We start from the raw sequence: 15,734 nt of genomic DNA, 5'->3' as shown, positions 1-15,734 counted from the left end.
GTGTTGTCAATTGCCTGCCACATCCCGTGGAACATCAAGACCTGGTAATAAAGCAAATCCTCTATCAGTGCAGCCAGTGCTGATGTGACATCCCGCCAATTCACATAGGGAACCAATTCCCTTGGGTTTCGCCACAGAACTTGGCCCTGGAAGATCTTTAAAGATGATTAAAGATGAAGATCATTAAAGATGATTCTGTAAGCTCTCTATATTGTTCAAGGACTCAAAAATTTTCCACAAAACCCTTTTGTTTGCTTTCATGGGAACTTATCCTGAAAACAGATCCAGACACAGGGGACCAGATGAGCACAGATTGGGACACAACTTTAGGAACAAGTTTGGTTCACGGGGAAGTCTTACTCTCATACAAATTCAAAATGTCATCTGTGGTCTCTGCAGCACCTTCTAAGACCTTCTGAGTAGCACAATCCTGGTTAAAATTTCAGAGCAGCAGCCTCACATGCACATACACACACACATATATGTGCACTCGACTTTTTCAAGCACAACTCAATTAAAAAACATCCATTCACTCTGATTATTGAAAATTCAGAGCACCAACCATCAGGTACACTCAGTTTGTCTGAGAAAAATGGCAAACAGGAGAGTTTAGCTTGCAAGAAGTCAGTATGGCTACTCCAGATACACTCAGTCAAAACAGCTTCTGAAAGCTGCACAGTCATTTCAAAGGATTTTACATGGGAGAAAAAAGAGGTAGGCTGGGGCTGGATGGAATTTACCATCTTTAATTTGTTGAATCAAGAGCCTGGAGGTTATATCCTGGAGGCTGCTGGAACAAAGGCAGCAGACATAAATAAGGTATTTTCTTGGAGCTGGAGGGAGTCAGCATGAGTGTGGGTGACTGAGTGCAGCAATTTGGTATAAACCCCTGAAGTACGGTCACAGCAGCAATTTCAATCACTGAATTGGTGGCAGGCACTTCCTCAAGAAGGCAGGTAAACCTATGCTGACAAGCACAACTCAGAACTCATGAATGTGTATTTTGGGTCCTAAATCTCTCTCATGTGAAGTCATTCCCTACTCTGCACTTTAGTCTTTTCAATAGTTTAAGAAAGAGCTAATTATGTGGAGCACAAAGGACATATGAAGTATAGTGGTTTACCACTGTTTGTTATTGGGTGAAACCTTGAGAAGGAGTCAAAAATAACATATTTTTCTTATCCTATATTAGAAAGATCAACAAATTTTCTCTTTTTTTAAAAAAAATATATATATTTGGAAAATGTTGTATAAATACCAGTGGAAGAAAGGAATGTAAACTATGCTAACTAATTGCTTGTCTTGCCAGAGAGCTGATTTGGGCATCCAGCTGGATCTTGATCCAGTGGCATCACAGCAGCACGTAACTTCCTTTGCAAATCAAAATCTGTTGTGTTTCAATAGGGGTCTTTTCCCTACTAATTGATGAAAAAAAAATGGGTTTGGCCACTTCCTACATAGGGATAAGTGACTTCAATGGCAAGGTTGAACAGTGCGTTGGTGAAATCCCCCTGTGTATCTTGAGGGACATCAGCTCTACAGATGCTGGGTGGGCCACAGTGCTACAGGCAGGAAAAAATGAGTGGGTTTTTTATATTCTGGAGTTACTCAATAACATTGTGGGCAAACATTTCGTATCTTCCAAGTGAAGATAACAGGCCTAGCAAATCAATCTCCACAGATAACTTTGAAATGTGTGAAGGATCATGTGATAGTTCCCAGATGAGCACTAAGAGTAGGAAAAGGATAAATTATGCAAGTACCCTCCTTGGAAAAGGAGCAAAGAGGAGCCAGTGGAAAACACAAAGGTGTAAGATAAGCTCGTCTCCCTCTCTCCCTCCCTCATATTCAGAAGCTAAAAGCTGATGGTCTTTCTGTTCAATAAAGCAGCAAGTCTAGAGGGGAACTAAAATTAAGACTTGCTGGATGTCAGGGAGGACTTTGGTTATCCAAAGGCTTGAGTAACCCTTACACTTGAGTTGCTTCTCTGATCTGAAAACAAATTTCAAGATTTCTTAACATCAACATCACCCATTACTACAGTTGATGTAAATACAGAAAAGGCCCAGGTTTGCAGCGTAGAAGCAGTATGCCTAGGACTAGCTGGAAGATTATCACGAAGGATTAATGGCTGTGAGCTAGGGAAAAAAAAAAGGAAGGAAAAAAAAAAGAGAGAAAGGAAAAAGTCCTCCAGCATGTCCTGCTATGTAATTCAAAGTCACACCCTCCATGAAGTCTACAAAGGTCAGGAAAGTCACTTTGCTTCATTACTTTAAATGCTGTGAAGATTTTAATAGTCTTGTTTTGCAACCCAGGTGACATGAGAGAAGAACATTTTGAGAATAATGTCAGAAATGAACAAGTGTGGACCTGACCCATACTATACTGTGAAACTGAGCCTTGAAGCAAACTCCATTCAATACTAAAATTTTAAAAAAGAAAACAGATTTAACAGTGTGGTCAAAACCACCTCTGTTACATTTACGTTACCAGTAAATGTGAGATTATTTGGAACCGTTCTAATTTACTCCACTGCCTTTATAATTAACTCTCTTTCCAAGGAACTTTCAAACATAAATTTTGGATATGGGCCAAAACTACTCATTTGCTTATGAGCCTTCAGCACTCAACATTTTTGGGAATCATAGGATAAGCCTGGTAAGACCTCTGTTTTCCTAGCTCCACATGTATCTCAGGCAGTTTCATATAACCCCTACAGAAGAAATGTGTTACTAAAGGTTTTTTTTTCCCCTTTTCAGACACATTCTTTATGTGATGATTTCTGTCCCACTAAACATAAGCATACACAAACACAGGTGACTTGTAGTGTTCAGTATTTTAACTTGAAAAATGATTCAAAAGAGCACCAATCAATTAATGAACCCTCAATACCAAAAAAAAAAAAAAAAAAAGGAAGAGTATTTTTTTTCCTCCTAAGTTGCCAATTTGTTGGTATTGCATGCTCCTAAACTTGTGTAACTTTTTAAAAACCTTTTTTTAAACCACATGCACTATTTGTTTCACAGAAGTGCAGTAACACAACTTTTCCTGAAGTGCCTGTGAGGAACACAACATGCATGAAATGGGAATGTTCACAGGTGCCCCACAAATACTATAATAGATATGGATTAGATTAGGTGTTTGTCATGCTACCTGAATGTTACGTTCCACGTGGAATAGCCCACGTAGAACAAGCCAGGAAATAGTTTTCATTCACTTTATACTAAATAGTGCAGCAGTGAATGTATGAACGCACCGCAGTGGATCCGCCGTGGAAACCCCGCTTAAACATTCTTGGCTTCGTTCCAAAATAAACCCCAGTGGTTTCACTCAAAGTAAACTAACCCTGTCACAATCTGCCGTGGATCTCCCCTTTTTAACAGACAACTCGAGGGAAAGATGAGCTCAAACCCACTTCTATGAAGGAAGAGCTATTTCTCTACCATAGGTGAGGCTGGCAGAGCATTTAAAGGGGAGATGCTTTCCCCCACCTCGCGGGAGCAGCACCCTCCGCACCGGCAGGGTCCCGCATCCGTGACAGCCACACAATGTGCTCCCGGCTTTAGAGGGCAGATAGAAATCTCTTCAAAGAGAAAGTTAAACTCATAAAGTCGAAGTATTAAGGAAATCTGCAGAGCCATTAGCACAAGAAAGACATGCTATTTTTTTTTTCCATGCAGTCTGCCTCCAGTTATTAAAAGCAGCAACGAGGGGCATGCTTAAACGTAACTCCATCTTTGCCTTACTCACATCGCCGCTTACTTACCCCTCGTCTGCCCGCTGTCTGTTGGGCAAGCCAGGCACAGCTCAAGTTTCTGGCTTTCATTTTCCTCCATTGTCCCTGCCTACTGCTCACGCTCCCCTCTCCAACTTGGAGCCGCAGAGCCCGGACTGTCAGCGCCGGTGCTCGGGGAGGAGAAAGGAAGCGCTGCCCCCGCCGGCGCGGAGCCCCCCCCTCGAGGCGCCCCGCAGGCCGCCCGCGGGGCCCGGCCCGGCGGTGGCAGCGCGGCGGCGGCGGCCGGGGGCGCCCCCGAGCCCGGGCCCCAACAGGTGACGGGCTCGGCAGCCCCGCAGCCGCCCGAGCGGCCCCGCAGCCGCCCCTACCCGGCCCGCGCCCCGCGCCGCCGTGTGAAAGGCAACATTTCAAACGCGATTACAGGCCTGAGCCTCCGCTGGAATCCGAACCCGCAGCCTTTTAAATCTCTGTCATGGGACAAAAGCCTTTCCACACGGTATTTTTTTTTTTTTTTTAAGCTCGTAACCACCAAGCCCACAAACATTCCTGATAAATGCTCCTCTGTCTTTTTCAGAGTCTAGTTTAAAAGTAATTCATTATATAAGCGCTTTGAGGTTTTGTTTTCTGTTGGATTCTTTGAGGCTGCTCACAGAATGAATTGGGAAAAAATCAAGATACAGGAATTCAACTTTAGCAAAGCCAGTAAAAATGAATGGTAGCAATATGTAAGCAGGGACTTTGGTTAAGAGGGATTTCAAAGCCTCAGTAGCAAAACATATAGAAACATATAACTAATTCTCTTTTGGCAGATCAGAGGCCAGAAGCCTGCATGAGAATCAACAGATCTACCAGGCTGCAAGGCAAAAAATAGTGTGGCTGAGAAGGATGAGATCAAATCCCACAGATTCCAGCAGATGCCACATGTGTTGATTTAGTGGAGAATATCAGACTGATTTAGTCTATCAGAACCATAACACTGAATCAGAGATGGTGGAACAAACTGAGTGTTGAGTTACAGCATCAAGACCAGAAAGTTTATCCACAGACAACTTCTGAATTAGGTTGAGAACAAAGCATAACTGAGATATTAATAAAAATATGCAATTTCTCATTTAGATCAACCTCATATTCCAACACCAGGTAACACTATCTTGGATGTCTTTGCAAACAGACCTAGCATAATATGGTCTTTCAGGCTTTCTTCAACTCTGACTTCAATATAACATGAGCCAAATTGCTTGCAATGACCTCTCAACTGCCCAGTCCGGACAGGCTAGGAAAATTCCCCTATGTTTCCTTCTACATCTGTATCTGGCAGAAATGTCATCCTGTCTACTTAGATTATTGAATGCAGAAATGTTTTGTGTATACATAAATCTGGTACAGAAGCTCAAGTAGGATTGCTCTCCTCATGCCCCTATCCTCTCCCTTCCAGACAAAAAGTATTTGAGTAAATTACAATGAACAATTGACAAATGAACAAAACTACTGTTCATTAGATCAGATACACATATTCTCTAGCACTTGAGAAATATTTATTTTCCTTTCTAACAATTAATTCTATATGGTCTTGGAACCTGGCAAAAATCCCAGAAATCTGGCATAGAAAACATAGAAAAGATGAAAATACAACTTAAACATTAGCACTGCTATTTAAAGTCTGCAGTACAGTGCTCCCAACAGAATACTTCTGTCATTGTCCTGCAATTATAAAGAAAACAGTGTGATACACATTTTGAGTAATGTTTTTACTGGCCTTGGGTTACTCGTGCTCATTCTGATTGCGAACTATTTTAGGAGGAGAAGGGATGGCCAGCCATCCCAGTTATCTGATGTTGCCTTTTGTGACATGAAGGAATGTGCCTTTAACACTGAGGTTTTCCAGAGTCTGGACAAGCATGATGAGCCTCTTGCAATTTACATTCACAGCCAGCTGGAAGGATAAGAGGGCTCTGACAGGAATAGTGAACACTGAACACCACCAAGTTCAAGAAATGTAAAATAACTCAGAAACCACTAATGGAAAAAGAAAGCCAGTGCAGTTGCCTGGAGTAGCAACATAAAAGCAGTACCAAGACATTACCTGTATACAGGGCTCAGAAATCGAGAGTTCTGAAACTAAGAGCATTTAAAAAGATCTTATCCTGAAATAACACAAAGGAAAGCACAAAACATAGTTGCCTAAAATGCCTGAAAGGAAGGAGCTTTTTCAGCCTTGTACAAAACCAGGGTTAGCTCTGGAGATCAGTAGCGTTTGTACCAAGAACATTAATAAGATCAGAATCAATGCACTCTGGCCCCTTAGAAGGCTTTACCTCCATCCATGGTGGGGAAAAATACCTAGAAAATTAGTCGAAGACTAATAGACAATAATCTATCTACTTTTAGCCAGCACCTTTAGTTTCCACAGCCAAGAGCACAAAACAGAGTTGTCTCTTGACTCCCCCACTGACATGTCTTAGTAAGCAGCCAGGTGCCCCTTGGGACACTGTTACACTGGTCTGAACTATTGCTTTTATGGCCACAGCAAGATGCTCCCACTGCTGAGACTAACAGTAAATGATACTGATAGTGTTGCTAAGGGGCCTGAGCAACATGGACCCACAAAATGCAGAGATGATCTAAGAGAGATTGCTTTTTTGGTTGTGGACATGTGACTTGAAAACTAGTTGTCATCTTATGAAAACTTCTGCAGGTGCAGAAGTAGTTTCTCAAGCAGGATTAAAGAGCATTGGCAAAGGGACAGACTACACATGGCACACCAGTATCATCAAAATCAAACAAAACAAGAGAGCTCATACATAAAACAAAATCGCCACCCAGGAAACATAATCACCTCTGCTGCTGCTCAGGACAGGGAACAGTTGGGACAGCAAGGTCTTAAAGCATGTTCTCACTTTAATGGAAAAGTCCCTGGTCTCAAACTAGATTTAATTTGTGTATGTAACAATGCTATTCCTTAAGATGTAACTAAAGTCTATTTAAAAGAGTTAGTGAAACTTCTTTAGCAGCTGGAGGCAGCCAGAACCATTATATTGTTGGGCTCAAATAAAGAGCTCCCCAGTACAGTCACTGGGATGAATCACCAGCAAGTTAAATAAACTTGATTAACCAGTTCACAGCATGCAATCAGCATTTGTTTATCTGTGGGATCAACAATAACTGGTTCCTTTTAATTACTGTGCTCAGATCTGGAACCATCAATATCAAAACAATGCATAGAGAATAACTGCCAACAGGTTATGATGTTTTAATTGTGTTTAAAATTAATGTCCCAGAGCGACTTCAACACTTCTGGGTTTAGCATGTGCATAACAGGAACAATTAACAAAAAGTGGCTGCGCTCAATTAGTCAAACTTATAATATACAAAAATGACTCCATGGCACTAGCAATTATTCACAACTAAAAATCTGGGAAGCTAATTATTAATAGTTAAATCATAAGAAGAGTCCCATAATTAAAGACTTGTCTCAATGTCCATGTGAAAACACATAGCCACTCTGAAAAATGTCACGAATGCTCCCTGTGGGAACCAGCCTGACACTACTTAACCCAGTATAGTCCAGAAACAAATATTAGACCTGAAGGAATTATGAGCACTTGAGCAGGTCACATTGCAGCACCTCTCCAAGCCTTATATGGCCAGAGGTGGCTTTGGACTGCCCTGGAGAAGGGGAGCATCAAGAGGATGCTCCAGACTATCAGGAAACTTCCCCGCTACACTCCAGGGAGTTGTGCGTGGCCATTCGCTAACAACCAGTCAGATCTGAAATGGAGGAAGTATCTTTAACTAACTCCAGAAAAACAGCACTGACTGTGGTGAAGCTCTGTGTTCCATCTCAGGCAGCAGAGAGCAGCTTCAGGGCTGCAGTTCATTTGAGCTCATCTCTATTCTTGTTCATCCTCAGCATCTTCACTGCCAAGCTTGGTGCGGTCTCTGAATGCTTAAAACTCAAATAGACTCACTAAAAAAAAAAAAAAGGACTATGTTCACATAGTATATTATCAAAGATGATATAATAGCAGCCGTTAGCTTGTAGAAGAAAAATGAAAAAAAATTCCAAGGTCTATCAATATGAACCCATGTAAGTAGACCCTGGGGGCAAACAGGTTGACACTATTTTAAAATTAATTGTCAACTAATTTGGTACTGTAAAAGGAATTGCAGATTTTTAAGATGTGGAGGGGAACTTTATGATCATTTGGTCTCATCTGCTTAGTAAAGAATTTCAATGAGGTGGGTCTGATAGTGGTTAAAATATTCAGTGCTTAAATTAAAGGAAAACATCTGAACTTGATTTTAAAATTTATGATGACAAACAATCTAACACAACCTCTGGAATTATTTATCATGAAGTTACCTTTCCTGTTAAAAATCTTTGGAGAGTTTCAATGTTTATACTACGTACATTCCATTTCAGTTAAGAACTCTCATACTTGTGAGGAAAAATTAGCCCAAGGAGTGAATCGGTAACACTCCAGCTTATGTAAAAAAAGAATACTGAGTATGAGTTTCTCTACACGTCTCCACAACAGAATTTGATTGTGTCTTATCAGACCTACTAGTTTCAGCTCCTCAGAGAAGTTCAGAGACTAACAGTGGTGCCAAGAGCCAGCCTTAATCACTAAAACAACTATACAAAAGAGTGACTAAGAAGCTGAACATAAAATATTCAGGCAGAAGATATATTCATCCTTCCAAATCCATTTCAAAGAGAGCTCTAGGAAGCAGCTGTAATCACCTTTCATTTGGCATCACCAAGCTTTCAGGTGCCCGTCTCCAAGTAATAGAGCAACCTTCATTTGCTCCAAAAGACATTTTATTCAAGCACACAACTCTCGCACCTGGGCACCCATATCATGTTAAATAGGTTAGATTTCTGTTTTCCAAGTTTCATTCTTGTTTCCTTCCTCCACCTCCAATTTTTAAATAAATTAAAAGGCCTGAAAGCAGTAAACACTTGTGCATGCCCTAAATCAAACTGAGAAAAAGAACCGTGGTCATCACAAGGAAGTGCTAACATTCAAGTACAGAAAAAAAAAAAAAAAGAGATGATTCTTCTCTTTCATCAATAACTTTGTCTCCCTCTCTAATTTGGGACAACCTCAAAAAAGCTAACTGTAGATACACTTTAACATGACTTCCCTTTCCATTGCCCAAGGGAAGATGGAACAGAGCTAAATGGGCATAATTACAGGATGCATATTTCTGACTCGTGTAATGCAACATCTTATTTCAGACTTTCTACCTCCCTGTTGTCATCCTACTGTACCAAGCTAACATTAATATTAGTGCATTGCCACCAGCACAGCCAGCTTTGAACTGAAGACCCTGACATGCCTCAGCTCCTCCTCCTGCCTTCCATCCTGGCCAGCCCTTCACGCATCACACAGGAAGGTAAGGAAAGACATCAGTCTGCAAACACAGATATAGAAAATATGAACATGTTTTCATAAGGTACCAAACAACTTACTCTGTGAAAGCAAAATGTGCCTTACATTGCAGAAATTTCAATCACTAGAGTTTAATCAAATAAAAAGCAATATGTGGGTGGGAAAGAACAGTGTAGGGAACTGTTTCTGAGGGAGGTAGAAAGCGAGGGGGGAAGGTCGCTTTTAAGTCCATCTGCTCTCCATTCAAATTCTATTTCTCCCCAGTGTAAAGCATTTTGGTTTTGATAAGTTCCCTTTGGATGAATTGTCTCAAACAGAGCTCTGGTGAGAGTTTGGATTCAAATTGATCCAACTTTTTAGCAGTGCCAGAAGAATAGACTTACTGCCTGAAACACTATTGCTGGTTTCACGGATGTCTGCAGGATCTGGTTGTAAATTTATGAGGTGACATGCTTTAGTGATCAAAAGTATCAAGATTGTTCTCTGCAAAGCACAACTATACTTTGAAATAATAATGAGAGATCCTTTATTTCAGCTCTTACGAAGTACACATTGAGTTTATAAGATTGTCCAATGAGTGGTTGAATTAACAGGAAATACAAAGTGTACTTCAATGAGGCCTGGGTTTAGAAATAAAATAATAGTTCAAGTTATGTTGTGATAGCCATAACCACTTTATCAACACGCATTTCTGATAAATAGTCTACCACAAAAAAATAGTTTCAATTAAAAAATTAATATGTAATTATTAGAAATTAACACAATGGCATCAGTGTTGCCAATACAGAGCATTCACACAATTCATGATGGTGGTCTTTCTTGAAAAGTAACTTATTTTGGAATATTATTCATTTTATTCATCTCTGGACTGTACCCAATCATATACTTGACTTTTCTCCACAATGTCACTGGCAAGAACTAGATTTTTTCTGAGACTTCAACTAAAATCAAGTGAGAGGTCAGTGCCATTGTGATTTAATGAGTTGGACATTTTAAATTGTTCTTACTGCAGTTTCTCCCTGTCTCCTGCCACAAAGGGTGTTCTAGGCAAAACAGGACAAACTGAATGTCTGAAAAGAGATAAAGACAAGTCTAAAGAAATTCTTACAGTTTGTTTCCATGCAGATCTGATTTCTAATCCAGCAGGGATGGTCACAGGTTTCGTATGTAAAGCTTTTGTTTCTACCCTTTGTAGGGCACCAGCTCCTGAAGGCAGATGTAAGAGCAGAGGGCTAGTGTAGACCTGTCAACCTGTAAATGTAACAGCGACCTCTCCAACAGTATGTATATCTCCTTCCTTCAAAGTGCCTCTCTGACCTCCCCAGACCATCCTGATGCTATCATTAAGACAGCTGATTAATAAGAAAGGAATCAGAGCTGACAGCAGTGGCACTGCTGTTCTTTTTCAGACCTGCCCAGTCTGTTCTGCTGGGATGCACACTTATTAATTCACTCTTCGGTATTTAGGATTTCATAGCTTTAGGGCAACAGGGACCATTTGATTATCTTGTCTGACTTCCCATCTATCACAAGCCATTAACTTTGATGTGGGGTCTTCACACAAAGGCCAAACACTTAAATGAGATGAAAAAGACATTACTGATCTCAGGAGACCAACGCTGCATATGCACTACCATTTGTTTCAAACCCCGCCACACATGCAATGAGGTCTGCCCAGATGATCAGCATAAGGAAGTGTAGGACATCAAACTCCCAACTGAGGGAGCTTAATTCTGAGCAAAGTTCTTTCCTCTGACTTTAATTTCCCAGATCAGACATCTACCTTAAAAAAATCCCAAACCAAAGCTGTGATGCACACATTCAGTCACTGTCTCCAGCACAGTCAGTCTCATGCAGGGAAAAATAACTGAAAGGAAAAAGAAAAACACCTCAAAACATATCTGTCCTAATGTACCTGGAAGGCAACAAATCCTCCTGAACAATGCACATTACCAGCTGAGAGGTGCAAACACAGCAGTTGATTATAAGCCCTTTCTACAATCATGTTACTTGAGGGTATTTCAGCACACAGGCCCACGGATGTGACTGCTGGAGGTGCTGACTCAGGCATATCATGTCCAGCAGCAGCAGGACTGCCACGACCATCCACACTGCAACAATCATCCCATAAATACAGGCTTCCTTGCTGCACCTAGGCTCAAATGGCTTTGCAAATATATCTGTTCTCATTTCACAGACTATCTTACAGTTAACTGACTAATGTTTAATTACCCTCAGTGATAAGAAATTGTATCCTACTTGTTCAGGGTAAAGTTTACTTAACTTCAGTTTCCAAGGATTTATTCCCCCTTTGTCCACCAGACCCACCAGTGCTGTAGGACATGTTCTCAGTGAGACAGCCACCTCACAGCCTCCTCCTCAATCACACACATCTGCTGAGCTCTTGAAGACTTGCATTATCTCTCATTCTCTGTTTTCATCTTGGAAAACAAGTTTTTGCCTCTTTCTGCTTTCTTTCCAGTATTCCCATCTTCTTACAGTACAGCTAGCAGGATTGTCAGAGCCCATTCTTCTGAACTTAATGTACTAACAGTAACAAAGGGGTACATGACCTAAATTTACCTATGAAAACACTGGTGCAGCTGGATGCTGCACAACAGCACAGATCTCCCAGGGAAAGGGGACTGAGGCTGTGGCACTCTCCCCAGCCAGGATGGGGAGTCTGTGGCCACAGCAGCCTCCACCTGAAAAGGGAGAGAATGTTTCAGGTTTTGCAAGAGTAAAATGTCCAAAACACCAAGTGAGATGCAGTGTCATGAGTCTGGCGTCATATCCTATTCCTCTTACAAGGGGAAGCCTGCTCCTGAACAAGAAGATAAAAAGGGAGAAAAAGTAACAAAGCTCTGTCTCATCAGGCTCCAAGAAGTGCACAGAACTGCCTGGAGTGAAGACTAGAATAAGCAATGTCAGCACAGAAAGGTGTCACACAAGGTTTAAGCTTATTCAGAGACAGAGACTCTGTCTCTCTCATGAATACATACATAACCCAAGATAATTTAATTCCAACTATTTTGTATTTCTTAGAAAAACTTTTCAAACAATGGGATGACTCATGTGAGCATTCCACTGATGACATAGAATTACATTGTATTAGTTATGTCCCTTTACAAACTGCAAGTCTGCACTAAGATATATAAATATGTCCCATAACAGTACATGTGACATATCTGAGGGTAGAGAACAGGTAGTAAGTAGTGAAAATGACAGGTTTACTTCACTCCAGAGGAAAAGGTTATTAAATACTAATTGGCAACATAAACAGCTTTTACTGCATATGCATATACTCCAATATTCTGATTTCCAAGACTCATCTGCAAAAGAGTAACTCTGTGATTTATTTACTTTTATTTGTGATTTTCATACTATTGCTTTAATCTTTCATAATTAACATACAGTGATGAATTCCCACTTTTTTTCCCCCTCTTTTGCGTTTTTGCTCTAGAACTGCCATTAAAAGATAGAACTTAAAGACTGCAGCTGAAACAGTATTTAAGTCCTTTCACCAGCTGGAGGAAATTCTGGGCAAAGTGCTAAAAGGAGAAAAGTATCAAAATCTCTGAGACAAGATACAATATTACTTACATGCCCCCATTTCAGTTTTATAAGCTCCTATAAATCCTCTCTCACAACAGAGAGTAATGGAGGAGTGCCCTTGGAAGAGGGTGAAGAGGTAAGCGAAGGATGAGTTTTCAGCCCATGAGTAGTATTAATTTCATGCTTTTAGTCTGCTTTTTTGCACAGTCTTCTAAAGTTAGAATTGCCTAAATGCAGCCAGAAAACACAGGCTGAATACCACAGGTAGGGGGCAAAATGCTGCAGGCAGTAATTATCAATCACTTTCTTTTCCCAGCCATCAAATAAGGTAATTTGTTTGTTTTCCCCACCCTGCAAGGAAAAGACTGGGTGGTCTTTCAATTTTTGGAATCTGAGAAATACTCCTCTCGAGGACAAGACCACCCCAGGCCTCCTGGGCAGCATGAGGTCCTTTTCAACATGGTCTTACACTGGACTTGATTTTAGTCACAGACATTAGGACTGTGGCAATGTTTTGCAAATTATCACCAAATACCTTTTCTTCATAGCTCCATGTAAATCTCAGGAGTTTTCCAAGACATGAATAAAGCCTTGGTTGTGAAAAGTAGCATATTTCCAGTTCCCCAGCTGTCTGCATTGGCATGGGTCTGCCATGCCACAGGGATTTTTTATTAGGTTAAAGACTAATTCCCCTCCACATATTGCATATCTTGCAATAGTTGTCACCAGTTGTCACCAGCTGCAAGAATATACAACTTATTGATACATGATAAGTAACTGTGAATTTTGAGGATGTTAGTTCATTGAAGGAATGACATTTCAATTAAACATTTACATAAAAACTCAGTCCCTTGCAGAAAACTCAAACAATTCTCCTTCTATTTATTTAAAAATATCTCATAGATTGCTACACATTCAGACTTCAAAAAATGAATAAAGAAATTTTGTTCCCTCATCCCCTTCTTGAATAATGTACATATGATAATACCTATGCTCAAAGCCATGCCATTTAAAGTCTAAATTTCCTGCGTACTAAAAAACCTAAGTCATGGAGTGTTCAATGTTGCAATTCATTGCAGTAAAAGGAAGCTAGGAGAAAATGGGGCAGGAGCCAGGCTGAAAAGCCTTCTGAAAGCTGCAGCTGCAGCCAACAGCTGAAATTTAAAATCAGACATTATTTTCTCTCCTCATCTTGTGGGCTCTGCCACAGTTTCAATAAACCACAAATTTAGCCACAGAGACACTATCACTCATAACTTTCTTTTGCTGATGGAGCTAAAATAAGAACCATAAACACTTCCCCCCAACTTCAGAAAGCAGCATATGTCACTCCCCAATATGGGTCTTGACAGGTTCCATGTGGAAACCATGTTAGGCAAGTAGTGACCCCCACTGTGGTACTGTGAAATTAATAATTTAATGTTGCAGAGAGACCCTGAAACACAAGAGCATATGGGTCAAGGAAAGCAGAAGCAAGAACTCCATTTCCATTTCCCAACCCAGTGAGAGAACAGACATGTGATAGCCAGCAGATATGGCTCCCTTGGGTTTCCTCAGGGCATGTAGCAACATCCCTTGGTAAAGAAACGAAGAGAGGAGATCTTCCTATTAATTAGAAAACTAAATAAAGATAGGAAAAACCCTGTAGGAACGAAAGCCAAATTTCCCTGGAGATGGAGATTACCAATGGCATCACAGAGAGCGGACTGGTCCAGACAGCTCTCAAACATTAGTGAGCTGGAAAAGAGGGTTTAAGTGAGGTGGCAGAACTTGCTGAGTACAATCTGATAGTCAGTGAAGAGAAGGGCTGATTACAAAGAAGAGACTTCACCAGATTCACTGACTAGGCAATAAATTGACAGATGAAATCCCATGTAGATAAATGTAAAGTGATGCACATTGACATTGAACAGACTATTATCGCTCAAAAAGAGAGTCTGAGGTTATAACCATTTTCTGAAAATTTCAGTTCGGTGCTCATTAGCGATTAAAAAACCAAACAAATGTTATAAAATGCTAGGAAAAGAATAGTGAACAGGACAGATAATATCGTTATGAATCCACAACCTGCCCACATTTTGAATATTGCATGCAATTTTAATGTACTCCAGGTCAAAGAAAATACAGTAGAAATAGAAATGTTAAGAAAAAGGCAGCATGGATGACCAAAGTTATGGAAGAGTTTCTGTACAAGGAACAACTAAATTATGCAGGACTCTCCAACATTTGTTTGAGGTCTATAAACACGAGTGACAGAGAGAAGCTGAATAGAGAAAGACTGTTCATTGTCTCTCAACACATACTGTAGGGTCATCAAATGAAAGAAGTAAGCTAATGATTCAAAAATACATACATGTGAATATTAATTGCACAGAGCATTATGGAAGTGTTGGTAAACTGGGGAACTTCTTTCTGTAGAACACTGAAGTTATTTATTGTGTTTAAGAGTTTAAAAAATATAAAAAAGAAGTTCATGAAAAAATTCCATTGAGCACTGTTAAATAAATAAAAGACATAATCCTTGGTTTCCTTTGAGTAATCTCTTAATCACATATTTCTGGGAGCTGGAAGGGTATACCAGAAGTATGACTACATACTGTCCTTGATCCAGTATTCTTTCCTAGGTAACCATCCCCATTCAAGACAGGTTGTTGGGCCTGCTACAACTGCTCTTACACTTGACAAGGTACAAGATACCATAATGCTGACAGTAACACTTTGTCATATGTGCTAAACATAAAGAAATAGAAGCACTTACATTACAACAGAAAAATAACAACCCCAGACCTAATCAAAACACACTGCTATGTGGTGAGTTTTGTCCGGAAATCTCCTCCTGAAGCAAGGATGTGGAGAAAATGAATGGCATACAATATGTTAACTCATATCTCATCTGTTGCAAAAATGGCCTAAACATTTGTCTACACAGGAAAGTTAGTGCAGTGGAAGCCAGAGAATGAATTTGCAGTGCTTCAGCTATTCCACAGAGGTGGCAGACAATGCAGGGTAAATCTTACATGGCATCAGCATCCAAAGCTCTGGCTTCC

General features: G+C 40.4%; 1 protein-coding gene across 15 annotated transcripts in view; it reads right to left on the bottom strand.

Annotated features, from left to right (window-relative positions):
- KIAA1217 (KIAA1217 ortholog) overlaps positions 1-15,734 on the bottom strand; it is a 338,499-nt gene that overhangs the window by 174,649 nt on the left and 148,116 nt on the right. For 6 of the 15 annotated variants that reach the window (XR_001875173.1, XM_017817066.1, XM_017817070.1 and 3 more), the window contains exon 1: positions 3,767-3,905. The exons of 3 other annotated variants lie outside the window; for them this stretch is intronic. Coding sequence is in view for 11 of the 12 variants with exons in the window: in XM_017817066.1 (XP_017672555.1) it covers positions 3,767-3,836 (70 nt within the window). In the remaining variant the exon portion in view is untranslated. Of the gene's footprint in view, positions 1-3,766; positions 3,910-15,734 lie in introns of those variants that run through there. 6 more of the 15 variants (XM_017817080.1, XM_017817083.1, XM_017817082.1 and 3 more) reach the window with 3 other exon arrangements.

The sequence above is a fragment of the Lepidothrix coronata genome, unplaced genomic scaffold, assembly GCF_001604755.1.
Source record: "Lepidothrix coronata isolate B3197 unplaced genomic scaffold, Lepidothrix_coronata-1.0 Scaffold59, whole genome shotgun sequence".
Taxonomy (NCBI): domain Eukaryota; kingdom Metazoa; phylum Chordata; class Aves; order Passeriformes; family Pipridae; genus Lepidothrix; species Lepidothrix coronata.
The sequence above is the reverse complement of the archived record's forward strand: the minus strand, read 5'-3'. Positions and strand labels throughout refer to the sequence as shown.